At 37.3% G+C, this 27,328-nt stretch overlaps 1 protein-coding gene across 1 annotated transcript in view; it reads left to right on the plus strand.

The window, feature by feature from the left end:
- Window positions 1-27,328, plus strand: part of LOC103036759 (Kv channel-interacting protein 1) — a 67,258-nt gene that overhangs the window by 36,996 nt on the left and 2,934 nt on the right. The window contains exons 2-5 of the mRNA XM_007228018.4: window positions 23,715-23,839; window positions 26,053-26,122; window positions 26,231-26,301; window positions 26,523-26,630. Of these exons, the coding sequence (XP_007228080.1) occupies window positions 23,715-23,839; window positions 26,053-26,122; window positions 26,231-26,301; window positions 26,523-26,630 (374 nt within the window). The remainder of the gene's footprint in view (window positions 1-23,714; window positions 23,840-26,052; window positions 26,123-26,230; window positions 26,302-26,522; window positions 26,631-27,328) is intronic.

The raw sequence follows: 27,328 nt of genomic DNA on the forward strand, positions 1-27,328 counted from the left end.
GCCACGTAATGTCCATGTGATGGCACTTAATATGCCACTTAAAAACTCATTAAATGCAAAATGTAAATTTCAAGTTTAAACCACGCCCACTACCATCTCCCACCTTAATGCAAACACAGATCACTAAAGCAATTAAGCAATAGATTCAGCTCATGTTATTGTGTAACATCCCTTGATGTGATAGTTACAGTTATGTTATTATAGTGAATATCATCAAGAGATAATCTTTTTCTTTATTTTGTTCATTTCGATTCTGTGGGGAAAGTATAGAAGGATCACTGTCCTCTTCATCTCTCTCTCCCTCTTCTTTTCTTAAACCATTCCCAGTGTTCATTCTGGCAGTCCGGCGCTAGTAAATTGGCCTGTAGCCATTTCACTGCTCCCCAGACACTCTCTCTCTCTCTCTCTCTCTCTCTCTCTCTCTCTCTTTTACTCTTTCAGTCTCTCTCTCCCTCTCTCTCACCAGGACCATGACACACTTTGGCACTGTGGTTAGGAGCTGGCTGTTGTACTGTGTGTTGTGTGGTCAGGTGTGATAAATTGTTTGGTGTGTGGCTGCACTGTTATATTACTGTCTGTATGAATCTGAGCTTTTATGCATTTATTATTTGTTTTCTTTTTTGTTGAGATGCTGTGCAATGTGAGTGATGAAGGTTGTATATTTCATGTGGGGAATTTTAATGGGACTTGATGGGGCTATGATGAGACTTTTTCTTCAAAAGATATGTTTTACGTCAGTTTTAAAGCATCAAAGAGGGAAAAAGGTATCATAAAAAAGGCCCCGTGAGCCTAAGCTGGGTGTAACAGATCAAACGCTCAGCCCCCGTCTGCAGGAGATGAGACTTCTCCCTTTAACTGAGTCAGAGGGCCTGTAGAGTGTGGGGAGACAGAGGGATTGATGAAAAGCAGAGATAGGGGGATAGAAGTGACAGATTACAGCTCGTAAGTCAGTTAGACAGAGAGCTTGTTATCTGTCGTAGAAGAGCTTGTGCAGAAGTTATAGCACCTGCACGTGCAGAAGATGGGGAAGAGTGAGCATTTTTTTTAAGTTTCTGCATATCATTTAAATAAAGTCATTCAAATTATTCTTTTTTTGTTGTTTTTGTCAGTCCTGACACTGACACTGTCCAGTTCTTGCTCTCCGAGCTACTGATTGCATTCACCTGCTCACCTGTGTTTAAATACCACTCATTACTGTTTGTTCCTCACCGAACAATAACTGCTTTCATTACTGGTGTTGCTGTACACCTGAATATATTAGACCTGTGTGGATGTATAATGACTTTTTCTCATTAATTAAAAAAACTGTTAGTACCAGTGGTAGGATGGTCCCCCTTATATGTGAGCCTTGGTTCTCCCAAGGTTTCTTTTTCCTCCAGCTCTGAGGGAGCTTTTTCTTGCCTCTGTTGCTCTTTGGGGGTTCTGTATTGTATGTTCAATGTTTTGCCTGATTCTCTGTCCTGCGGTCACATTCCTGTAAAGTTTCTTTGTTTCATCTCTCTGTTACTGATCTGTTTTTGTCTTTGTTTACTCTTTTGCCTTGTCTATTCTATAGATTGCCTAGTTGGCAACCGTTTTTGCTTTTTTTTACTTCTCTTTTGCTTTTTCCCTGTTATTGTTGGATTTAAGGTGCATGACCTGGACTGCTTGACCATTCTTGGTATGTTGTTTGTTTATGCTGCCATTCTGTTATCGACCCTTTCTGTCCCTCACGATCCCTTTGTGTCTAGTCTCTTAAATAAATACTGTGTTTGGTGTTTATGTGTGTCTGTCAGGTGTCTGGCCAGTGTGATAGTTTTAGATTGATGGTCACAGATATTTTATTTATTATATAAATTGACTAACAAATATTATTTTGGGATTTGTGTAATAATGCAGTAGACAGTAGTTTACCATTTACTATGTGGAATAAAACTTTTACTACAATATTTGGGGAACTATGCTTTCTCTAATCTTAGTTTTTTAGATTTAATTAGTTCAGTATTCATTTTGAGTATTTTTTATTATTATTATAGATTTTATATATTGTTTGTATATGTACTGACATTTCAGCTTTTTCCTCTGCTCTGCTGTAATGCTGCACATTTCCTTACTGTGCGATTAATAAAGGATCATCTCATTTTATATTATCTTAATGTAGATAGTTGTAAAACAGATTTAAAAATTATATTTATTTGGCTACTATTTTGCCTTACAAAACATAGCACATGCTTCAGTATTTACACTAGTTATTGGGAGAACTGCCCATTCATTTTGGCTTCAGAATTCAAGGATATTAAAAATAGTTTATCCTGCTTTGGCTGTAGTTAACTGTCTCTACTGTCCAGAAAGACTTTCTGTTAGACTTTGGAGCACAGCTGTGAGGATTTGACTGCAATTAAGGACGAAAGCATTAGTAAGGTCAAGATGTTTGGTGGATGATTATCATGGAACCTGGCATTAGACATAGTGCTGCCAATATGCTTGTTTTTATCTGCTCCAGATAGTTATATTGTGTTGCCAGTACTTCTCTACAAAGATGAAACAAGCTGTGTGGGTGCATTTACACATATGTGTTAGCATTAAGTGTAACTTAAAGTAGCCGAATGCATTCATTAAAAAGGGTGTTGCCAACAAACCTTTTGACATATAGTTCAACAAATAGTTTCCCAGAAAGAGATTAAGAATAAGTGGTAGACTATATTTTTTCCTTTACTGGAAAATCTCTATTCAAAATACTGTGTAGTCCAAGACTAGGCTTTATCACTGTCTGGGAAACCAACCCATAGTGTATTTAAATATGAATTTCTGGCCTAAAGTATGGAGGAGAGACAGACATTAGACAGCATTTTCATAAGCATTGGGTGTAATAATATTCTGTGAGGCTTTAAACTCTTCATGTCATCTGTCACCATCACTGTGAGTACTGTCAACAGACATAACATCAAACCTCTGAGTTTTGATGTTAATAACAATAACATTCATCAGTGAGTCACATTTTAACTAAATAGCTCAGTATGCTCCATAGCAGCAAAAGCAGTAATCACCGAATTTCCTCCTGCCGATCTACCACAGTTTCCTGCAGGTTTTAACCCATATTCCCAAAACTTACTCACCGGATTCAGCTATTTAAACACTTCTGAGACATTACAAGCCTCAGTAATCAATTCAGATTTTTGCTCAGATCAGATTTAGCACTCTCAATGGCTCACATTCATAGGTGTAAGTGACCTGTATCTGTCTGTAATATGAACAAATCTTTGTAGTTTTGCTGTTCTGATGGTGATGTGCCAGATTCTGACACAAGCCTGATTCCAGTTCCCTTCAGAGATGTTCTGTTGTTAGTTGTAAAGGAACACTGCACATGAATTGTCCTTTAACAAACAGAAACAACAGGAATCGTGAGTATAATGTGTTGGGATTATACTGCTGCAAGCCAGGAAAGACAGTGAGTCAGAACATGGCACCATACCAGTGGTAGCTGATGACAACAATACTGAGTACATATATAGTATATACAGGCAAAAATCCAATCTGACTGTTCACATTCATGTCACATTGCCATGAAGTTGAAATGTATCCGAAAAAATAAGTAAATAAATAAATAAATAAATAGATTAGCAACTTCAGCCTGGTATTTGGAGGAGATCTGTTTAGACTGCCAGACCAAATTCATTTTTTACCTAGATTATATCCAAATTGATAGTCTGGGCTGCCAGAAACCACATGAAATCAAATCGGATTTGAAAAGATGTGCCTCAGTCTGGATGTATTGTATGTGAAATTTCTAAATGTATTTTGCATTGGACTCTTAAATGGACCAAATGAAAATGCCACAAATGATCCTTTGAGCAAAACTACAGAACAAAAGCACTTCTGGTTCCCTTATGAACCATGTTTGAAATAGATTTATGAGTCTGAAGAACCTTTTAAATGCTTAGTGTGACATAATGTAAAAAAAAACTTCTATATCAGTTTAAAGCATCTTCCTAATTCTTTATATTATAAGTAGCTTCCTCATTTACACACTTTGCTCTCATAAAAAAAACTCTCATACCATCGATCGAGAGGTTCCTTAGAGAAATTAAAGAGGTTATTTTAAAACACCTCATATTTAACCCTTTAGGCACCCTTATTTACATATAAACGTAGGAAAACATAAACATTATACTGTAAGTGCAGAGAATCAAAAAGAAAAGTAAAAAAGACAATTCAATAAAGCTCATATCACATCAGTCTGTAGAATATCAACAGATCAATATAGCAATATGAGCTTTATTTCACAAGCTGTACCTCGAGGCTGGATGATACACAGACACTCACATTAACTTAACATAGAGCCACACTTCTTATATTAACTGAGTGAACGTCTTATTAGGATTCATTTTGAAAAAAAAAAAAAGAACTGAAAGTAAAATGTCTGTGTGAGAAATGTACTCAATATAGCACATTTAAAACTTTTAACAGAGCTCAGTGAAGCCGGATCACTTAAAGCTCTTTTAATGTGATTATCTTTATTGAAGAGATTTAACATTTATGAACTGAGGGGAAATTTCTCACACACTTCATTTTTTAGTATGCTGTCTTAGATCTGAGAGCGTTGTGAATTTTTAAGCGTAAAAGATAGACGACATTTAAATGTTTCAAGACACATTTCAGGAAAACTGAAGACATTGATTATTTAAATTAGTTTTTCTCAACCCTGGTCCTCAAGGCCCACTGCTACACACAATTCAGTGATTTCATGCTTTAACACACCCACTTTAACTCAGTAATGGGCTGTAATGAGCTGATTAATTGGATCAGGTGTTTTTGTAGTTAAAACTCTACAAAGTGCATAGAAGTGGGTCTCCAGAGCCGGGGTTGAGAAGCATTGACTTAACACATAAGAATACAAACCCAGTTCTGATTAATACAAAATTAAAAACATTTTTATTAAAGCAGCTTTTTCATGTTTTTTCCTCTCATTGTGTTACATAGAACACAATATAATCATTATCATCAGTTATATGGAACCTATAACATTTAATTAAAAGGCATGTGGATTGTTCAAATGTAAGGAACAGACATGTAGAAGTAAAATGCTGTTGTAAGTTTTCTACATCTTTTTTTGTTTTTATAATTTTATTTTTCATTTTTATACCATTTTCTCCCCAATTTACAAGGCCAATTACCCAACCCACTCATTACGACTCCCCCTAATAATAGTGATGCACCAACTCCAGGAGGGTAAAGACTAGCACATGCCTCCTCTGATACATGTGAAGTCAGCCACCACCTCTTTTCCAAATACAATGCAGAGTAGGGTAACAGTGCACTCGGAGGAAAGCACAGTAACTCGGTACTGATACATCAGCTCACAGACGCCTTGTGCTGATCAACATCACACTTTAGAGTGATGAGGGAAGAGAGCGCCATACCAACCCTGAGAGAACAAGGACAATTGTGATCTCTCAGGGCTTCGGTAGCTGATGGCAAGCTACATAAACAGGATTCGAACGGGAGGTTTCTACATCTTTTAAACAGTCTGTGACATATACATCACCACAGGCTCCTTTGTGTTAAAGTGTGGGCAGCACAGTTGCATTGCAGTGGCTTCAGAGTGAGGAGCTCTTCCCATGTCTTCTCCTATGCACCACAAATACACATTGTAGGTGAACTGACTGTGTTAAATTGCCCCTAGGTGTGAGTGTGTGAGCAAATAGTGGTACCCTGTAATGGACTGATGGCTTGTCCAGGGGTGTTTCTTGCCTTTGCTCAGTAATTCCAATATAACTCTGGATCCACCACAACATGAAGTGTGTCAGTATGAAGTGTGTACAAGAATTGATGAATAGATTATTTAATGTGTCTCACTTTTTATTTCAGAAAAAATAGACAGTTTCCCTGATGTCAGATCAAATAATCAATCAAACAACAGTTTATATACATCCTGTATGTTTTCAGCTGCTCTGGTATTACAGTCTTTATGGGATATAAAACCTTCATCAGCACACACTTTACTATTTACTGAAATATGCATGTGCTTCTGTACTTCCTCCACTTCTCTCTTTACCTTTCACTCTTTTTTTCTCTATCCTACTTTCCCACTTTCTCCCAGTCTCTCTCTCACAGCCCCCAGTTTCTCCCTTTCATCTCTTTCTCTGTATCTCGACTCTGCTTGTCTTTCCTTTCCTTATCTTTTAATCTTCCCACTACCCACCCTCTCTCTATCTATCTATCTATCTATCTATCTATCTATCTATCTATCTATCTATCTATCTATCTATCTATCTATCTATCTATCTATCTATCTATCTATCTATCTATCTATCTATCTATCTATCGCTGCGGGTGTTTGATTGGAGCTCTACAGACTCCACACACATGTGTATGTTAGTGTGTGGTAATGGTTTTAGAAGTACTATAGTCAGCATACCCTCTGTGTGTGCTTGTGTGTGTGTTTATGTGTGTGTGTGCTTGTGTGTGTGTGACAAAGTGGCTCCCTAATACTGATTCACACCACATGACGCCAGCACTCAACAAGAAAGAGAGAGAGAGAGAGAGAGAGAGAGAGAGAGAGAGGGAAAAAGGTGGGAGGAACAGGCGGAGGGGTCCAGCATCTTGGAGGGAGTAAGAAGAGGGGAGCAAAGCAAAGAGGAGAGAGAGAGACTGAGAGAGAAAGAGAGAGAGAGAGTGGGAAGAGAGACAGAGAGGCTGAGAGAGAACAGAATGAGGGGAGGATGGAGAGTGAGTGAGCGAGTGAGTGAGAGAGTGAATGAGTGAAACACATGTGACGGAGTATCATCCATTCAGACACACTTGTTTCCAAGCGACAACATGGGTGCTGTGGTTGGCACACTGACCATGCAGACCAAACAGAGGCAACTGTCCAGAGGTAGGATGCACACACACACACACACATTCAGAGCGAGAGAGAGAGTAAGAGAGAGAGAGAGAGAGAGAGAGAAAGAGAGAGATGTAGTCATACTGTACACTTATACACAGACTTATACATAGAGCAGCACATGCATGTTTTTGTTGCCTGTGTGTGTGTGGGTGTGTGGGTGTGCTGTTTCTGAATTGTTCCTGCTGTACTGTGTGTTTTGTATTCACTCATGCAACAGGTCGTCCTCTCTGCTTTCTCTCTCTATCTCTCTTTCTCTCTACCACACACTCTACCACACACACACACTTAAGTTTCATCGGTGACACTAAGCGTATGTTTCTGTCACAGTGTAAGTGTCTGTGTGTGTGTGTCAGAGTGTGTGTGGTGCTGTAGAGCACATGCTTTGGGTATTTATCACTCTCCTCACACACTCACTATTTTCCTGCCTGTTACCTTGGAAGCGCTGTTGTCATGGCAACGTGGATGTGGGACTGTTGGAGTGTTTATGTGTGCATGCGTGTGTATGTGTGCGTGTGTTGAATTGTGTGCTTGTTGTGTGTTTGTGTGTGTGTGTGTGTGTGTGGGGGGGGGGGGTCTTGAGTGCTGTCTCATGTCAAAAAGGTAAAATGAAAAATGATGGAGAAATATAGAGGGAAAGTGAAGAGAGAGAGATAATGGATAAAAGACAGAAACATCACCTGTTGATCTCTTGATTCTAATTGTTATTTCCATTTCTCTATTTATCTATATTTTTCTGTCTATATACTCTATTTGATCAAATGTTTGTAAGCAATGGTAAAAATATTTTAGCAGGATATTGAATGACATTTGTACTATGGGCAAAATGTATCATTTGTAGGCAAAAAAACGCAAAAAACAGCAGAGGCAATTCATTCTAAAGCTGCTGTCCAAATTGGCTCCCATACTTGTACATTTAGGTTTACTGAATTTCTGCATTTCATCCACTTACACAGGGTTAACCCTAAAATGCTAACGCCGGGTAATTTTCACCCACACAATTTTTTCATGTGATTTTCATTGTTTTGCTGCTGTCTGAGTTGCACGGGACTTTGGGTAGCTTGAGGGCGCTCATTGATGTAAATAAAGTTCTGGTTGACTCCCTCCTCCCATCTATGTTTTTTTCAAGAGGCATTTATTTATTTGATTTGGCACTCATGTGACAGGAATGGGTGGACCAAAGACCAAGTTCCCAGCAGCATTATTATTATTTTTTTTGTTAGGACATTTCTATGTTTCTATGATTTCCTGATTTTCCAATATTTTTTCTGCTTTTTTATAGGGTCATCCATGGTACCTTTTTATTTTATGTGATGTTGTATGTTATAAAATTCAAAACTTGTCATACAGTGTATACCCAACTTAAGTGATGGTGTTACTAATTTTGATATTAGTGCTCTAGGGTTACACGGCTTGTAATGAAATGTGCAGTTGGTTGATATCCATGTTATACTCAGTAAAGTTTATTGTGTCTTACAGTAACAACAGTTATCACAATGCAATAAAATATTGTATCATTGCCCAGCTCTATGGACAGCCCTTCTAAACAATACATTGGACTACTTTGTGTTGCGCTCATTGCAGACACAGATGTGCAAATGCAAACACAGCTTGTGTTGTCCCTGTAGATTACTATATCCAATAGAATAGGCAAAAGAAGCAGATAAGCATGAACCTAATAGCACTAAACTTAATGCATTGAGCTGTTTAACAGTGGAATTATGTTCTCTGGAATGATGGTTCTCTGTTTTTTAATACAATGATCAGTACCTTTGGAATGAGTTAGGAAGTTGAATATGAAGTGGGGTGGTGAATGTCCAACATCCTGCCCTCACTAATGCTTTTTCTAGCTGAATACAACAAATCCTCACAATTTTTGTTATCAACTCCTCCTATCTATCTATTTGTGCCCAAATATTAGATTTTCAACTTTTTCAGTGGGTATAACAAAGATATTGTTTGTTAGTGGATTAAAAGTAGTTTGACAAAGTAAGAATTATGATTACAAGTTTCATACTTTCCTACATGGAAGTCTGGAAATCATAAACACCACCATGTGCTTAGTTTCTTCACCTAAAATGCTCTACCCTTGCTTTTTCAGCTGTGTGTTTATGTGTCTTCAACTAAATAGAGCTCTAAAAACATGCTTAACTGGGTTGAGGTCAGGAGACTGACTCAGCCATTTAGAAACTCTCTTGGGTTGCTTTTGCTGTATGTTGGTCATTATCCCCTCTGCACTGTGAAACACCATCCAATCAGCTTTGCTACACTATACACCAGGGGTCTCTAACCCTGATCCTGGAGAGCTGCCTTCCAGCAGACTTTAGTTCCAGCTATTAATCAGTCCCACCTGATCCATCTCCAATTACTGTCTTCAGAAGTGCTTGATCAGCTAAATGGCTTTTTTATGTGTAAGATGGAGGCGTAACCTGCAGGAAGGTAGCTCTGCAAGAACAGGGCTGGTGACCCTTGATATAGACACTACTGTATATTATCTATTCTGCTGCTACCAACAGTCACATTATGAGTAAACACCAGTGATTCAGTTCAGTTAGCAGCCTTAAATACCCATGCCTTAATACTGCATACACCATGTTGATGAAGATGATGATATAATGTGTTTAGTCTAATCTGGCATATCTCTCTTGCATAAGTTTCACAAGAAGGTGTTTACGGTTATGAAGGCATTTCTTAACTGTGGATTTTAGCAGTGATATGCCAACATCTTTAAAAAAAAGTCTTGACTTGACAAGATGTTTGCATGGTACTGCCTATACACACAGAAGTAGTATGCAACGCATGTGTAACACAATATGCCAGATGTCCTGGCATGGAGTTGTAGAGGTTCCTAATGATGACATGCAACAGTCCAGTTCAGTTAGCAGCCTTACATACCCATTAATTAACACTGCATCCACCATGTTTAAAAGATGGTGATATTATGTGCTTCATAAATACAACTCTTCCTTTTCTTCTCCAGACTTATTTTAGCCTTGATTTAATCTGTGTAAAGAATCTTGTTCCAGAACTGGGATGTTTTTTTCAGAAGTCTAATCTGGCATTTTGCTTTTCTAGTGGTTTTTTAACAGTAATTTTTAACAGAAATGGCAGCAGCATGCGGACGAGCATTGTCCTGTTAGAATGGTGCACCAGAGTGTACGTTCAGAATGGCCACTGGTTGCAGAACCTCATTAACATAATGTTGAGCTGTCAAATTGCCTGTAATGAAGATGTGTAACACGTGACGTTTGATGAATTTTATATTTATGACATTTCTCATGGTTTAATCTGTGGATAAGTCTCTTACAAGGTTTCATACATTGTATCACTATCTACAAAACAGAACCATTAACCAAGTAAAGAACCATTTAATCATTCAAACTATTCTCTCAGTCTCCCCAATATTCTTTTATTCTAGGTCTATGCTTAAACTGGGTCTGCAAAACTGGCCCTAAGGGATCTGCTGATGAGCCCAAACTTCCCGTTATATCTTATATCATGCACGCATGCATTATGTATTATATTTGATCAGTCTCCTGGCAGATACTATTTATAGTGGTTACTGAATAATAAGTCATAAGATTAATAATTGAATAATAAGCCTGCAGATTAAATCGCAGTGAGGCACAGCTATGCAACCACTTGATAAAGCAGCGGTAATGCAAAGCGGCTCTGAGTGACAGTTCTGATCGATGATCAGTTTTCCTTTTCTACAGGGTTGGCTGATCTTAACATATCCCTCGAGCTTTTTAGCATTCTGTCATCTTAGCACGACAGTCAGAACTCAAGTCAAGGTCACTTTTAGAGGCAGAGTCACGTTAGAATTTCAGAATTAATGCAGATTCTAAAATGGTAAAAAGAGAGAATTACGTATTTCTTATAGTCTGATCTATATCAACACCACCATATGCAAATTGGATAGATTTATTATAATGTATCAATGAATCCCTACATGAATGCACACTTGTATTATGCACTATTCAGCCATAACATTAGCACTACTGACAGGTGAAGTGAAAAAGGTCTGGATTATCTTTCTGTACAGCGACATCTGTCAAGAGGTGGGATATATTAAGCAGCAAGTGAAGAGTCAGCAGTGGAAAAATAATCAAACATACAGATCTGATACAGTTTGACTATAAAGCAAAACTGGGATGGCAGGTGGTAATAGTATTATGGGTGATTGGCGTATGTCTCATCAGACCAATGCCACATTCACATTATTTACAATCAACAAATGTTGGAAATTGGCCATGTTTTAAGTGCGGCTTTTTTATATATTCTAGTCCATAAACCACACCATTATTACTATTACTAATATTGATTTAAATATATTTATAAATATTTGAATATGTGCCAAAAATGTAGGATACAGCCCATTTAAGTGAGAAAAGACAAAATTGTTGAGTTTTTAAAGAAAAAAAATGTGTAAAATGCGTGTAAGTATGATTTAAAATTAGGTACATTTAAGCTGATTTTCTTTTACAAGACACTTTTGTGAAAAAAAAAAAACTAAAACGTTGACAGCATTTTTACAGTATACAGTATGTAACTGTAATACCACAGTTAAGACCTTATGGTTTGAAATGAGTTTCTACCAAAAGGGGAAAAAACATAAGAATAATTTAATTTAATTCATGCAGACAGTTCTGCAGTATGTAAATCATCACAAAATATGATATATTATATAATGTAATATATATATAATATATATAGTGTTTTTTCTTGAATATTTGGTGAAAGCTTTACATGCTTGACTGCTCAGTTTAATAAGTTGCATATCTTACATGTGTTCACCCACCAAGACCCAGTCGTTTTATATGTAAGATTAGATTGGACACTAACAAAACCTCCCAGCTACAGCTGAAGCCTCCTGAACGCTCCTGTTCACCAGGCAAATAAGACAGGCAGTGATTTAATGCTGCATGCTGGCTCGTCTCCCTGCTGAAAAAACGCTAATCTAATTAGCACGTGTTGCTGTCTGTGCCGGATCAACAAGTGATGATGAAGCTGTGCTCAGGATGATTGCAACGTACACACACATACATGCATCCATAGCAACAGCTGATTATTTCTGATCAAACGCTGTGCTACTACAGCAGTAAACACACATTAGCTGTAGGAGGACGAGGATCGAAGCAGTGGGTTTCAGGGCAAAAAAAATGGCTCTTATGTGCTCTGGGCCTGCTGACCTTGATGGATGGGGGCTGAAACGGCCCAAACGGCCACACCCATTTAGGCCAGCAGCCTCAGAGCCCGAGAGAATCATTTTTTGTGCATGAACTCATGGCTGCTTTCTGAAAAATAGGCTTGCAGGACTGAGAAAAAGGGGCATTATGGGTTGGGTGGCTGTGTTGTGCTGTGTTGAGTTGAGTGTGTGTTTTTGTACAACCACAAATTAGAATGAATGACCAGAGGCACTATGCATTGTGATGCACATTGCTACCTTTCATCTTATCAGCAGTCTATTTTCACTCCTTGCGACTGCACAATTTAAATAGCGACAGAGTCTACAAATATATTTACGGTGATGGGCGTGGGGGTCTGGAAGTGAGGTGTGTTAACGGTTCACAGCTGGCCTATAGATCGCTAAAATAGGGCCCCTGATCTTTCCCAGGGAAATCCAAGCCTTTTTCAACAAGACAATGCAAAACCACATGCTGCACACATTATAAAGGCATGGCTGTGGAGGAAAAAGGTATGGGTACTGGACTGGCCTGCCTGCACCTTGACGTGTTTGCATAAAGAATAATACAAAAATACATCTGAAATACTTAAACACGTATGGAATCCACAGTGGCAAAATGTTTTGTCTATGTGTTGTAAGAAAGTAATGTGTTATAACAAAGAGGTTGATGCTTTACTGTTACATATTACAATATTTTGGCATTAAATGTAGCAATAGATATACAGCTGTGGAAAAAAATGAGACCACTTAAAAATGATGAGTTTCTTTGATTTTACCAAATTGAAAACCTCTGGAATATAATTAAGAGGAAGATTGATGATCACAAGCCATCAAACCAAACTGACCTGCTTGAATTGTTGTACCAGGAGTGGCATAAAGTTATCCAAAACCAGGGTTATTACACCAAATATTGATTTCTGAACTCTTAACACTTTATGAATATAAAGACAATGTTTTCTTGGCATTATTTGATTTATTTTTTGTTCGTTCATCAATTTCTCATTTTTTGCAAATAAATGCTCTGAATGACAATATTTATTTTATTTGAAATTTGGGAGAAATCTTATCCGTAGTTTATAGAATAAAACAACAATGTTCATTTTACTCAAACATATACCTATAAATAGCAAAAACAGAGAAACTGATTCAGAGACAGAAATGGTCTCTTATTTTTTTCAGAGCTGTATATTTATAATGAATGAAAAGAAGTTGATCAGACAAAATATAAATCAGAAAATTATTATCTCAGGTTTACACTGTCTGCACTGAAATAAGAGTCTGGTTTGGTGTTGTATATTGTGTGTATTGTGGAGGCGTTGGCTGCAGACGCTGGCTGCTTGCTGTGTACATTTTCCAGGTTGTGCAATGTATGTTTTCGTCAGTCGCTCCGGGCTCTGTTTGATCAAAAGATTTTGTGGTGTTTTCTGATGCTAGTGAAGGGTATATTCATTATAAGTGTGTCTGAGAGAGTGTGGGTGTGTGTGTGCGTGTTGAGGGAATATATTCTTCATGGTTGCTCCAGCAGTGGCACTAGCTTTTTCTCTGGTGAATATTTCACATCTTCAATCACCACCCACTCTGTGCCTCCAGCTACACTACGTCTTAATCTCTCTCTCTCCTTCTCTCTTCCTCTCTCTCTCTCTCTCTCTGCCCTCATACTACCCTGACTGCAAAATATTCTTTTTTAACTGCTCCTCTTTGTTGCTCTCTTTCAGCCCCCTCTTCTCTTCCTCTCTTTCACTTTCATCCCCTCCTCCTTCTCTTGATAGATAAGGGCTTGATTCCGTTCTCGTGCAAGTGCTTATTAAATCCTTCCTGTAGGACAGGCTTAATGGGGCTGTTAAGTGTGGGTGGGTGATTATGGGTGTTGGGATGTTGTTGTGCTGTGTAAAGGTGTGTGTGTGTGTGAGTGAGTGTGTTAGAGGCCTCTTTAATGTATCCTCTTAATTGCACGCATTTCTAAAAAGGCTCTTGAGGTTCTTGATCTGGATATGTGGTTGTAGGAAACAATAATTGATACCTCCTTACTGACCCTTTTAAAGGTTTGCCACACACATCTTTCTTTATTGGATCATTCAGTAACTTTTTTTTTTAAACCACAACTCTGGACCAGAGTCAGAACCATGTGTTATGTTACATTGTGTACGTTGCATTGTGTTAGTCTGTTTTGACACTGTAGTTTAGTAAGCAGACCAAAGAAATTTGCTACGGTCTTCATAACCCTCAGATTCCTTTTATTTATTTTTATGGAAAATCTACACTTTATCTACAAGCATAAAAACGTATATTATTGTGTAATCATTTTTCTTGAATATTTGGTGAAAGCTTCATATGCTAGTCACACATATAAAGAACACATATAAAATGCAACCATTTAAACTGAGCAGTCACCTCAATTTAAAAGGTTACATTTCATATGTGTTCACCCAACAAAACCCATTCATTGTATGTTACATTGTATAATTTGGTTTAATTTGTGTTAGTTTGGTTAGTATTGGTTTTACACTACAGTTTAGTAAGCATACAAAATAATTTTGCAACAATCTGTCTTCATAACCCTCAGATTCCTTTTATATCTTTTTTTATGAATAATAATTAATCTACAGTTACACTTGATAGAGGAGTCACAAGCAAAACCCAAGTCAGAGAGTTTTAAGGGTTAAGTATGCATAACTGGGTTCTCCAAATAAACCACTCTTCACTTTTAAGAGTTCCTACATTAGTTTTATGTTTGAGATTATTTGTGCACAGGCATGGGTAAGGGGTTCTCTGGTGATGGTGTACAGTATGCAGTGCTTTAAAATTTAATTCCATCTGGACACACTTCAGTATGCATAGCTCAGTGTACATAATTCATTACTTCAGTACGAGCAACACTGTGCTTATATGCTTTTGAGAAAAAAAAGCAAGGTATGAAAATCTCTTCATGACAATATTTAATCTCAATAGCTATATTACATTGTAAAGGTTATTAGAGCTAATTATTTTACTTAGTGAAGATTCCATTCTATTCTCTTTAAGCTCTCAGCTCTTTTCAGTTCTATTTCAGTTCTTTTTTTAGTTTGATCCTGTGTAAATTAGCAGATGAAGACTGAGTTTGCTGTTCTAACATCTCCATGTTTGCAGTAGCTCTTGTATCAGCACCATTAGCAGCACCATGTTTTTTCAGGTAACCAGCAAAAACTTTCGCTTTGCCAAACACTCACACAAAGCAATCCAGACTGTTCTCATACAGAGTTCCCCAATGGTGGAACAAACTTCCTTCTACTACCAGATCAGGAGAATCTCTCGCTATCTTTAAGAGACTCCTGAAGACAGAGCTCTTGAAAGATCACTTACTCTCCTAACACCTCTAACTAACTACCTTCTACTACCAGATCAGGAGAATCTCTCGCTATCTTTAAGAAACTCCTGAAGACAGAGCTCTTCAAAGAGCACTTACTCTCCTAACACCTCTAACACACTAACTACTTCTAACCCCATTTCCTTCTTCCCCTCCTTCACTCCTCTATCCCATTATTTCCCTTCAACCTCCTTTAAGCCCTATCTAAAAATGGTTTATCTTAATTCCTATTACTTTTGTACTTCATTATTGTAAGTCGCTTTGGACAAAAGCGTCTGCCAAATGTAATGTAATGTAATGTAATGTAATGTAAAAACTGTTGCAGACAGAAAAAAGGTCAAAGGACCTGCCAGACCCCTCTGGTTTTAAAATGTGACAGATTCAGCCTCAACTAGACTCTCCCCCAGAGGTCTGAATTTGGACTCACACCCAGGAATTTGACTCAAACTCACTCCCAGAGACTCGAAATACGACACAGTCTTACCAGAGATTTGATTCAGACTCACTTTAAGAAACTCAAAATGTGACAGTCTTCCCAGAGATTTGACTCAGACTTACTCCCAAAGACTTCCAGAAATTAAAACGTGACACAGTCTTACCAGAGAATTGAGATTTGACTCAGACTCACTCCCAGAGACTCGAAATTGTACAATCTTTTCAGAAATTTGACTCAGTCTTATTCCCAGATCCTTGAAATGCAACACAGTCTTAAAAGAGATTTGAGATTTGACTCAGACAAAAAAAATATTCTCGTCCTGCTGCTGTACAGTTAGAGATTGTTAATGCACAATGTTTGTTCTCTAATTCCATGCCTGACCACTGAGCTTGTCTTTGCAAATCAGATTTTCCCTTGTTGGACCGGAAATGACAAATCTCTGTGCCAACCATCCTGCCATCCTATAACTATGTCAGCATCCCCAATGCGCTGAAAATGGTTCAGTACCCAAATAAGATCTGGTCATCAACAGTCCTGGAGTCGAAAACTGGTCAATTATTAATGAAATAGAGATTGAATTTAGAAATGGTGCATGAATAGATAACCTACATTATAGACTTATAAAATGGATGTTACCGGTAAGAATATTATGTGTTATTAAATTCTGTGTGTACAGTACTGTGCAAAAGCTGTAGGCATCTGAGAGTTCCCATCCAAAAGTCATTTCATCAGTCTATCATTAATGTAAATCAGGTGAGCCGCTGGTGGAACTGAACTAATCCATTTCGTGTCTAAAATCAAAGTCAAACCGAGCTTGTGCTCTTATATCTCTGTTGCTCTAACCTACATATAAATCATTTTCATACCAAACACATTCCATAGGTAAAAACACATTTACTGCAGATATATATTGCTTTAAACAACTTTAATGACTGCCACACACATTTATACAGTACTCTACACATTGAGGTTAGGCCATTTAGGTTCCATTAAATGTGGAATATTCACAGAATCTAACAGATGGCAGATGTTTTCAGATGCCATAAAAAACTAAAAAATGAATATGGTGATAAAGAGAGGCACACTGCAGAAACACTGTCTAAATAAGTACAGTAGCAGCATGTTCTTTATGCACTCTTGAGAACACGCTGTCAAAGACTCAGTTTGAGTCGCTTCTATACTGTAATGCACAGATTATGCTAATTCAGATTATGCAAAACAAGCACTTTATAACCAGGATTACTGTGCTGAATATAAGCACCGCTGTAAAGAGCTAAGACAGAGGAGGACAGCGAGAGGCAGGGCAGAGTTATATTGGGAATGTGTGCATAATAAGCCCCTTATTATATAAAATATCTATATGAAGCAATAAGTGCAAACTGCAGCATTATGTAACGAGAGTCAGAATATGTATAGAGTATGTGGAGTCAGTATGTTCTCCAAGAGATGCTTTCCTTTAACACAAACAATCCAGAATAAAAACAAGCAATCCATTAAGTTGAGAATAAATAAATTAAATATTTGTTGTATAAATGTATGCGTTTGTTATTTATTAATCTTTTGTCTGTGTTGTGTCATTTTGTGTGTGCACCAATGGTTAGCGGTTAATGCTCCAGCCTTAGTGCTGGAGAAATTTAGGAATCTAAGCTTACTGTAAATAAACATAAATGCTTTACTCACCCAAATAAACCGTTTTCAGGTGAGAAATCTGCATAGATTAACAGCCAGCGCTCGCTTGATTTTAAAATAAAGTGTTTTTTAAGCATTCAGTTTTGTTTACTTAGCTTAGCTTTACTTAACTTAGTTAACCTACCTCACCCCCACCACTCAGTGGTGAGATCTGCTAAATTAGGAGGGAAACATGGTGAAACCCCTGTTCCTAACTAGTGTTGCGTTAAGCGCCTTAAATACAGTGCGTTTATGTATGCAAATAGACCAGAAAATAGACGTTTATTGATAGTGCGCCTTAAAATCCGATGCACCTTATAGTCTGAAAAATACGGTAAATGAATGAGCATTGACGTCGAGCCTCTCAAAGCCACAGCTAGCGAGCTCTGCTACAGACTTTACTTCAATCTCACTGCTACTGAAATCAGTTTTCCATTTCTATTGGATCAGGAAGTTGGACCCATTCATTACAGATTACACAGGAAATTACAGAGGGAATATCTAGCAAAAAGGTTTAATTCGTTACATGCAGTTGCACCCACTGCTGACACAGATGTGTACATGCACACACACACACACACACACACACACACACACACACACACACACACACACACACACACACACACAGAGCTTGTCTAGTTCCTGTATTCCCTATAGATTAAGACTCTCTGGATCATGATCCAATTACCTAATGCCAAACTTGGGCTAGAGGGAGTATAAAGCCCCCAATATTGAGCTGTGTTGCAATGAAATAGTATTCTGGATTGATTGTGTTTTATTCATACTTTTGGGATGATATGGCTGTATCCAACATACAGCCTTCACTAACATATTTGTCACTATCAAGTAATACAATAAAATTCCTCACAGCAATGCAGAAAAATCCAATAGAAAGCTTTTCTCCGGACAATAGAGACAGTTACTCCAACAAAATCAGAATAAACTCTTTTTTATAGCCTTGATTTCAGAAGAAATAATGAATAAACAGGTGTATTGGCTAAAAGGAGTGTAAAGCTCACGGTAATGAGCTGTGGTGCAGTGGAACTGTTCTTTGGAATAATTGTGTTTAATTCAGTACTTTTGGGATGATCTGGGAAGTTGGGGATGAGGTAGAGTTGGGATCATCCAACATAAATAAATGATAAATAAAATGATGAACAGGTGTATTATTGTTATGAAAATATTGAATTAGATTAGATTATTTGTAGCAGGAAAGTTATGTCATTCTGTAAACAGAGGGGATGTGAGATATCAATGGTGTGTTTGAACATACTTTGAGCATGTAATATGAACTTCACATCACTAGGGGTCACCAGATTGTATAGTGCAGGAAAATCTTGCACACTGAATTAAAACAAGTTTCATTGTTCAGGTTGAGAATTGTTTGCTGTCATACTGCCCTCAACACGAATAACCAATCAGCATTTGATGCAGAGATGTAGACAGGTGACTCTCTGAGATAGGTGCCTTTTTTTATAATTTCATCTATTTTATTTGAAAATACTCACAATTTGGCTACCAAGCAGTTGATGCATACGGTTTCCAGTTTCTGCCTTCATATTTTAGCCAATTTTAGATTTTATTTTATTAACATTACAACATTAAGATTTTATCAGGCATTATTTTTTACATTGTAAATGTGATAATGAAGATATTAAAGCTATACAGAAACAAACCAGGACTTGTTCTATACTTCAGATTCTTCTAAGTATCACATTTATCTTTAAGGATCTATGCAGTGTTCAATATTTTTTGTTTTAAATCATAACAAAGATAATAATACATTATTAAAATGCATTTTGTGATTTAATTTAACGAAACATTTTTTAAATAAGGTTGGGGGATTTAAAAGGCATCCGATTCATAGAATCACCAAGAGGCAGAGTTCAGGATTAACTCAGGATTGGGTCTTAATGCACAGCTCAGCTACAGACGTAGTCAAGCATCATATAAAGCATCATATAAAGAACTCGGGCTATAAACTGTATTCTTTGCATTTTCAGAATCATGGCTGTCTGGTGTTAAAAAAAAAAACAGATTTAAATCTGATCTGTGTTTGACAAGTGTCCATTGCTTCTCCTAAATACCCTGTGAATTTCCCTAGAACGGTGATTTATACAGTGATTATATATAGTGATAAATTGTATTTTTACATGTAGAGGATAGTGAATAGGCACAGACACAGCCACGGAATACACCAGGCTTTCCTCTTAGTTGTCTGTACATTCTGAAATGAATGCTGCCCTCTCGTGTACATTATTCACATATTACATGCAAGAATGTTGATCAACACTTGTGAAAAAGGTCTGCACACACTACCCACACAGTGTTCACAGATATACAGACAGTGAAAGAGTGTTACACACTACAACAAAAATATACATCACATCCTAGGTTTTTTTTAAAGCAGGGAAAATGTGGATATACATGGCTTCAGTTTAATTCAGTTTTTGTTTTAGCTAAAATATTATTTTTCATGGCTGTTTGTTTGCATTTTTTTGTAATTAACTACTCTCAAAACAATTGTAACAATAAATCCCCTTTTATAGGCTTTGAGTGAATGACCATTTCAAACGGTACTTTGAGTTGTCAAAATCTGTGTTTACTAAAGAACTATTGAGGAAAATCCCTTTGAATAAATAGAGATATTTTTTTCAGTACAAAAGTTAAAATAAAGCTCAAATGTTCTACTTCCATTTTAATTAAATGACATTAACATTCAGAAACTTGTCTTTAACTGGCAAGTATATGTGCACACAAATCTAGAAATTGTGCATGCACTATGTCTGTCTGATATGTATAGTTCTACAGTGAACTCATAGTTCACACACTTTTCAAATGCTATTTATACCAATGACCCCCAGCCCTGGTCCTGGAGGCCCAATGGCTTGCACATTTTAGTGTTTCCTTTGCTTTGGCAGCTACATGCTCTTTAACTCAGTAAGAATGTATCAATGAGTTAGTTGGGTCAGGTGTGCAAGAGACTGCACAAGCACCTGAGTGGCATTTATTTCCCTCTATTAAAGCTCACAGGTAAACTCAGCATATTAAAGTATCCTAATTTAAAAATAATCAAACCTACCCTGAGATATGCCTAAAAAATTAATAATTATTTTAAATATGATTCATTACAGAATATTGTTGTGATTAAAGCAATTATAAACAAATATTTCAAAATTATTGACCATCATTATATATATTATGTGTGTATATATAAGTGTTTGGAATGGTGGGCCCATTTAAATTTGCGACTGGACAGGTTTGATGCCTCTGGACTGGAGTCATGCTTTGGGTGTTTGGTTATAACTCTATTTATAGCTCCATCTAGTGGTCATTGTTCAGCATTGTTGTGAAACACTGTATAAGATTTGATATGTTTCTCTTTCTGCCAGTTTAGAATTTTTGATATCAGTTTTTTTTTTTTTTTTACAGCACAGGAACATCATAAATACATGTGTGTTCGTGTGTGTGTGTGTGTGTGTTTTGGTATCTTTGTAGGTCACCTTTTATGGTTTCCAAAAGCAGTTTTGTTTGATTTAAATTGCGAGATCTAAATGAGCCTCATAAATCACATAACTGTCATGATGGTGTGTGTGTGTGTGTGTGTGTGTGTGTGTGTGTGTATGTGTGTGTGTGTGTGTGTGTGTGTGTGTGTGTGTGTGTGTGTGAGAGAGAGAAAGTTGCCCTTAGCTCTGACTCTGTACTGCTGTAACGGTCCAAGTACTAATAATTCCCTAATGACTGCTCACTGATGACGTGTGCTTTATTCATGGATGAGTGCTGTACACTGTGTTGTAAATGTTCTTTAATCACTGCATTAGTTACAGTGTTCTTACATTGTGGAGACTCAGGCTCATTGAAGGGCAGGGATAAAAAAGGGCACTGTGTGTTCTAAAGGAGGTGTGGCTAAAATTAAACTGAAAAGAAACTATAAATTTGTTTGCTATATTTGACAACAATTTGCATTGTCTTGTTCCATCAAATACAGTTTCTTCCCTTGTGATGCACACATATAGGGCATTGCATCATATTTAATCCACTGGTGATGCACTTCTTCATTAGAGTAACACCTAACTAGCTCTTCATCATGTACTTACCAGAGCCTGAACCCTATATAACACGGCATCCCTTTTTCTCTATTGGAAACAGCACTTTTTGGGACACTGGCTAGTAAAGATGGTATTGAAGGCACTTCATAACTGCACCATTTTCTTCTGGGTTTGCAGTAGGACACCTATAGGTGGCACTCTTTTAGATACTTTATTAAATTTCTTGATCTACAGGGCACATCATAAGTTATTGCAGAAAGTGGCATCCAATAGAGCAATCAATCACTTTTTTCATCATTTTCTGTATGCATGTTGTATTTACAAAACTTTGCAATAAAAATAATATTAAACTACTTATTACATAAATTGACATAAATACATTTACAAAATCTCAAAACATTAATAGAAAAAATAACAAAAAAGTGTATAAAACACACTTTTGTCAGATTAATATGAGCTACCAAAACATATGTAACAATTCTGTAGTATGACTTATACAATTACATATGTAAACACACACTTACAAAAGGTGAATTGTTATTGTCCTTAGTGTCCTAACTGTCTACACCCCTGGGAAAGCAGCTTTACCCAAAAGTGTGAAACTGCAAACACGCGCACACACACACACACACACATTCACACACACATTCTTGTAATGAGAACAGGCGCTGCTGATATTACATTACACAGTTTTAAAAAGTTTAAAGTGCATGCGTCAGATCTCTAGAGGTGAATGAGGGAGGAGAGGAGAAAAGAATGACCAAGAGAGAGAGAGAGAGAAAGGAAAGAGAGAGAGATAGAGAGAGAGAGAGAGAGAGAGAGAAAGAGAGAGAGGTGGGGGTATATACAGTAGTGATGAATGCATTAATAGTAGTAGAGATAGCTGAGTTAGGCAGGTCCAGCAGTAGAAGGTAGTTGGAGGTGTGGGTGAGAGATGGATGAAGGAGAAGGAGACGGGTTGCACACTTTAGCCATTGTCCTGCTGCTGTGTGGAGCTCTAAAACTCCTGCACACACTGGGATTGATAAACACTGAGGGTGAGTTCACTTTACTCACACTTTTGTTCATGTAGTATTCACTAGTGTTTACATATTTAGGAGTTATAAATGAATTAGAAGGTTTTTTTAAAGTGTTAAGGTTTAAATCAAGTGTTATTAAACAGGAATACATTTTAAGTCATCAGCTTTTAGTAACTATTAGTATTAGTAGTAACTTATTTTTGTTCGTTTTTAAAAAAGCACATTCTACTGTGTATACAGTTAAATTAACTTAATTATAATTATAATTAACTTATTTAAAGGAAGTTGTGCAAACACAAACATTGGCCTCTACAGATGCATATGGTATGAACTATGTAATTTACATACAAAAGCTTAAATTTACAAAAATAAGATGATGGTTTCATTCTTCTTTTACTGGTTTTAATAAGTGTAATTTTCTGTCTCTATATAACACACTGTATACTGTACACTATAATCTGATAGAAGTAAAGTGTGTGTGTATGTGTGTGAATGCATACATGTGTGGGGGCTGGGTAGTGTCAGAGTGTGAAGGTGAGATGAGTGAAATAACGCCAATAGCGATAAACCTAATGATAAGGCAACACACCAGCTGTGATTGTGTGTAATGTTTTTCATTTAACCCTGTAGTCCAGTGTGTATTTCAGCAGCTCTGCGGGACACAATGCAGCAATCTATCTATCTATCTATCTATCTATCTATCTATCTATCTATCTATCTATCTATCTATCTATCTATCTATCTATCTATCTATCTATCTATCTATCTATCTATCTATCTATCTATCTAGCTAGCTAGCAATCCATTGTATATCTAAGGTCTGCAAGGTGTTTAAATAAAAGTGTTAATATGTTCTGTTTCAGTTGTGTGATGACTATGCATGTCTTAAATGTACAGTATATGTGTGGATATCTTTCTGTGTGTGTGTGTGTGTGTGTATGTGTGTGTGCAGCTCCTTCACCTGAATAACCCAGTCATTAACATTAGGCCCCGGAGAGCCTCAGGGCACAGCAGTAGAGGACACATGCTGGTGTGTGTGTATATGTGTGTGTCCCAGTAGACATGGTATAAAGACCCTGCTTCTCTCCAGAGTCTGACTTTGTCTTTCACACTCTTTCTTTCTCTCTTTTCTCATCTCTGCAGATAAGGTGGACGATGATTTGGAGATGACGATGGTGTGTCACCGTCCAGAGGGGCTGGATCAGCTGGAAGCTCAGACCAACTTCAATAAGAGGGAGTTACAAGTTCTCTACAGGGGCTTTAAAAATGTACGCATTTACATAACAAACACACACATAAACACAGAGTGTATTCCTGGTTTGTAAGCAGGGCAACTGCATGGACAGGGCAGAGCAAGAATCTAGCAGAGAGCATCACTCTACTGAGAGGTTATAATGTCCTATATGTATGTAGGTTATAAATAATAGCATCATTAGCTGACTAAACTCTTTATGAGGATACACACAGCCTTTTTTGTACATCATTTAAAATTAGCCCAAGTGAAGCTCAAAACAGGGGAATGCTTTTGGAAATTCTTTGGAAAGGCCGTTCAGGGTAGGGCTGGGCGATAAGACAAAAAAAAACTCATATCTCCATATGTTTAAGAGAAATGGTGATTTACAGTACGATATGATGAAAACCTAAACAAAGTACAACGTTTAAGTATTTTTCAGCATTTATCTGTAACAAAAGAAACACAGCATGCTGTAGAACATAAGACAGATACACTCTTTTCCATATTTGTGCAGTCACCATTCTGCTCCTTTAATTGTAATGTTTTAGGACATAATTTGAATAAGACTGTACTTTGTTGAGTGCCATCTCTCTAAAACCAAACCAAAAAACACACATAAATGCTAAATATGTAGCAAGTGTGATATTATAAATATTGTTCTTGTGTAAAATAGTCTTAAATATGTTGATATTTGTGATATTTTCTCCACTTCTAGCTGGAGTTAGAGGTTTGCGGAGAAGCCAGACTCCACACTAGATATTGAGAGTCAGTTTTATTATGTCTTTTCAAAACAGCTTTGCTGTTATAATGGTGGATCCCATTGTCCTCATAAACCAAAAAAATCTCAAATAAAATAAAATTGGTAACACTGGTAAATGTCAAAATCCTCATGAATTTACTGCATAAGTCATTTTTAAGATGAACTTTCGTTTTGAGAACAACTAATGAATAAGGTACATTGTTAGCTTACTAAAATTATTACTGAACTACAACCAGCATTTATCAGCATAGGAACTGAATCTGCAGCTACATCAAGCATAAAAAAGATACTACTTATGGAAGTTCCTCTAGGTCAGGGGTAGGCAACTAATTTTTCCAAGAGGCCACATGATACACGGGACTGCTTTGGATGGATGGATCAACAAACTGATTGCGTTGTCGATCAATCTTAATTTTATCTCTTTTATAAAAGCAGAAATTATATGGTTTTGATAGGCTGGTCCTGTTAAACATAGATGCTACAATTAGGTCTTTTGTAGTTGAGCCACATGAATTTGCAAAGTTTAGGAGGGTGAGCCTTTAGTAAAATAGAGAGTGTGGTTTTATTCAATTCTATCTAAAAAAGTACCCCCACTAATTAAGGATGGGATAAACTGCTACAGTAATTCCTAAAGCCCAGTGATTAGTGTAAACCTTTCACTGTACAATTGTGACTACGTTCTATCCAGTCAGACTGCTGCACCCCAGGTAACAAAATATCCAGGTAAAAGTCCAGTTTGACCACCTTTTTTCTTATGTCTGGAGGTTAGAAAAGTGTTCCAGTGAACACACCTTGGGGCAGGGGTCGGAAATTACGTTTGGCCACGGGCAAATGTACGTGGAAAATGAATTGTAATGGGATAAAGTGCTACAGACTAGTAGCTCTCCAGCCCAGAGGGTTGTTGAACCCAATTGCAAAACAGTTGCTCTCAAAGCAAGTAAACCCAAGAAGAAAGGGAAAAAATACACCGCTGCAACACGTGGGATATAACTAATGTCGTCAGGGACACAGTCAAATACATTACCTCGACCAGGCAAATGAATTGCAGCACGGCTTGGAATAAATGCCCTTATAAGGAGATAGTGAGCCTAAGAACGTGTGTAAAAACGAGAACAGGCGGAAACTAAAGTCATGCAGAGTGTGACAGAGAGACAGGGGAGGAATGCAAATAAAAGCTTGCCAGAAAAGCATTTGATTTCGTTTTTTTTAATTATCGTTCATTATAGTTCAAACAACCTCACGGGCCAGATGTTGCCGACCCCTGCCTTAGGCCTAGACTGGCACTGAAGTAAAGGTTGACCAAAAATGTAAGAGATGAGAAAAACTGGTGAAATTTCTCCTTCTTGCACTAGTACCACTCCATGCAATTGCTTACATGGATTTTCATGATTTTTCCACATTCATATTCTATGTTACATTCATTTTCAACTTTATTCTAACCAATTGATCTCTTTTTCTCACCATCTGCTTTATTTCACCTTTCTTAGGAATGTCCTAGTGGGGTAGTGAATGAAGATACCTTCAAACAGATTTACTCACAGTTCTTTCCCCATGGTGGTAGGTCTATAAGAGCATGATTAATGACAAATAGATTTAAACAAGATTGTGAGTCTGTCTGTGTGTCTCTTTTGGCCTAACATAGTCGTTTTTCTCCTTTTCCTGTAGATGCCAGTACATATGCCCACTATCTTTTTAACGCCTTTGATTCAGGCCACAGCGGCTCCATCAAGTTTGAGGTGAGTTTCTCTCTCTGTTCTCTCTCTCCTTTTCTGTCTTCCTCTTTCTCAGACTGACTCTGAATCTCTCCTGATTTCTTTTCATCCAACATAATACATCAGATTTCCCCTCACAGCACTGACTAATAAAGACAGATGTCTCTCTCTTATCTATGTGTCCATGTGTCTCATTTCTAACTCTCCTCACTCTGTTTCTCTCACTCTTTCTCTGTATCTCTCAGGACTTTGTAACAGCTCTGTCCATCTTGTTAAGAGGTTCTACAAGAGAGAAGTTGCAATGGACGTTCAACCTGTACGACATAAACAGAGACGGCTATATTAACAAGGAGGTGTGTATGTGTGTCCATTTGACCTTCGCACCATTATACCTATATCGGCTACTCTCACCTTTAATGACAGTCACACACAGAGTTGAGCTTGTTAAACTGAATCCACTTTATTTATCCCAAAGCTAGGGTTTGCATAAACGGATCCCCTAGTCAACTAGTCATCCAGGACTTCACTGGGGACTTCACTTCATCCAGGACTGATCGTAAAGAGCGTAGTAAAGAGCGGTCAACTGGTCAGAAGTAGAAAAAAGAGTAGCAAGGATGCAGACAGATAGTAAAGAGAACAGTTCCTCAGCAAATTACAGTTTTATATTGATATATGAAGCATCCAGTGCTAACTGCTAACACATGTGGTCACATGCTGTACATTCACACTCCTGGACACTATTTACACTTTACGAAAATACAATATTTGCACAGGTTTATATTCAGTTTTGTTGGATCTGCTGATACTTCTTTAACTTTTACCTTAATTATTATGTATTACTGCACTACCTCCTATCTACAGTTACTTTCATACTTTGTATGTGTATTCTTTGACCACTGTAGTAGGTAAGATACTTATCTTGAGGTTACAGCATTTTTTTTATTTATATCTTATAAGGTATAGTTATTTTTTTCCAAAACCTCAGTTAGAATCTTCTATAGCTATATATTTCTTGCTGTGCTTTCTTACTGTACCACTGTCTGTCTGTCTG

Source organism: Astyanax mexicanus, chromosome 2 (genome assembly GCF_023375975.1).
Source record: "Astyanax mexicanus isolate ESR-SI-001 chromosome 2, AstMex3_surface, whole genome shotgun sequence".
Taxonomy (NCBI): domain Eukaryota; kingdom Metazoa; phylum Chordata; class Actinopteri; order Characiformes; family Acestrorhamphidae; genus Astyanax; species Astyanax mexicanus.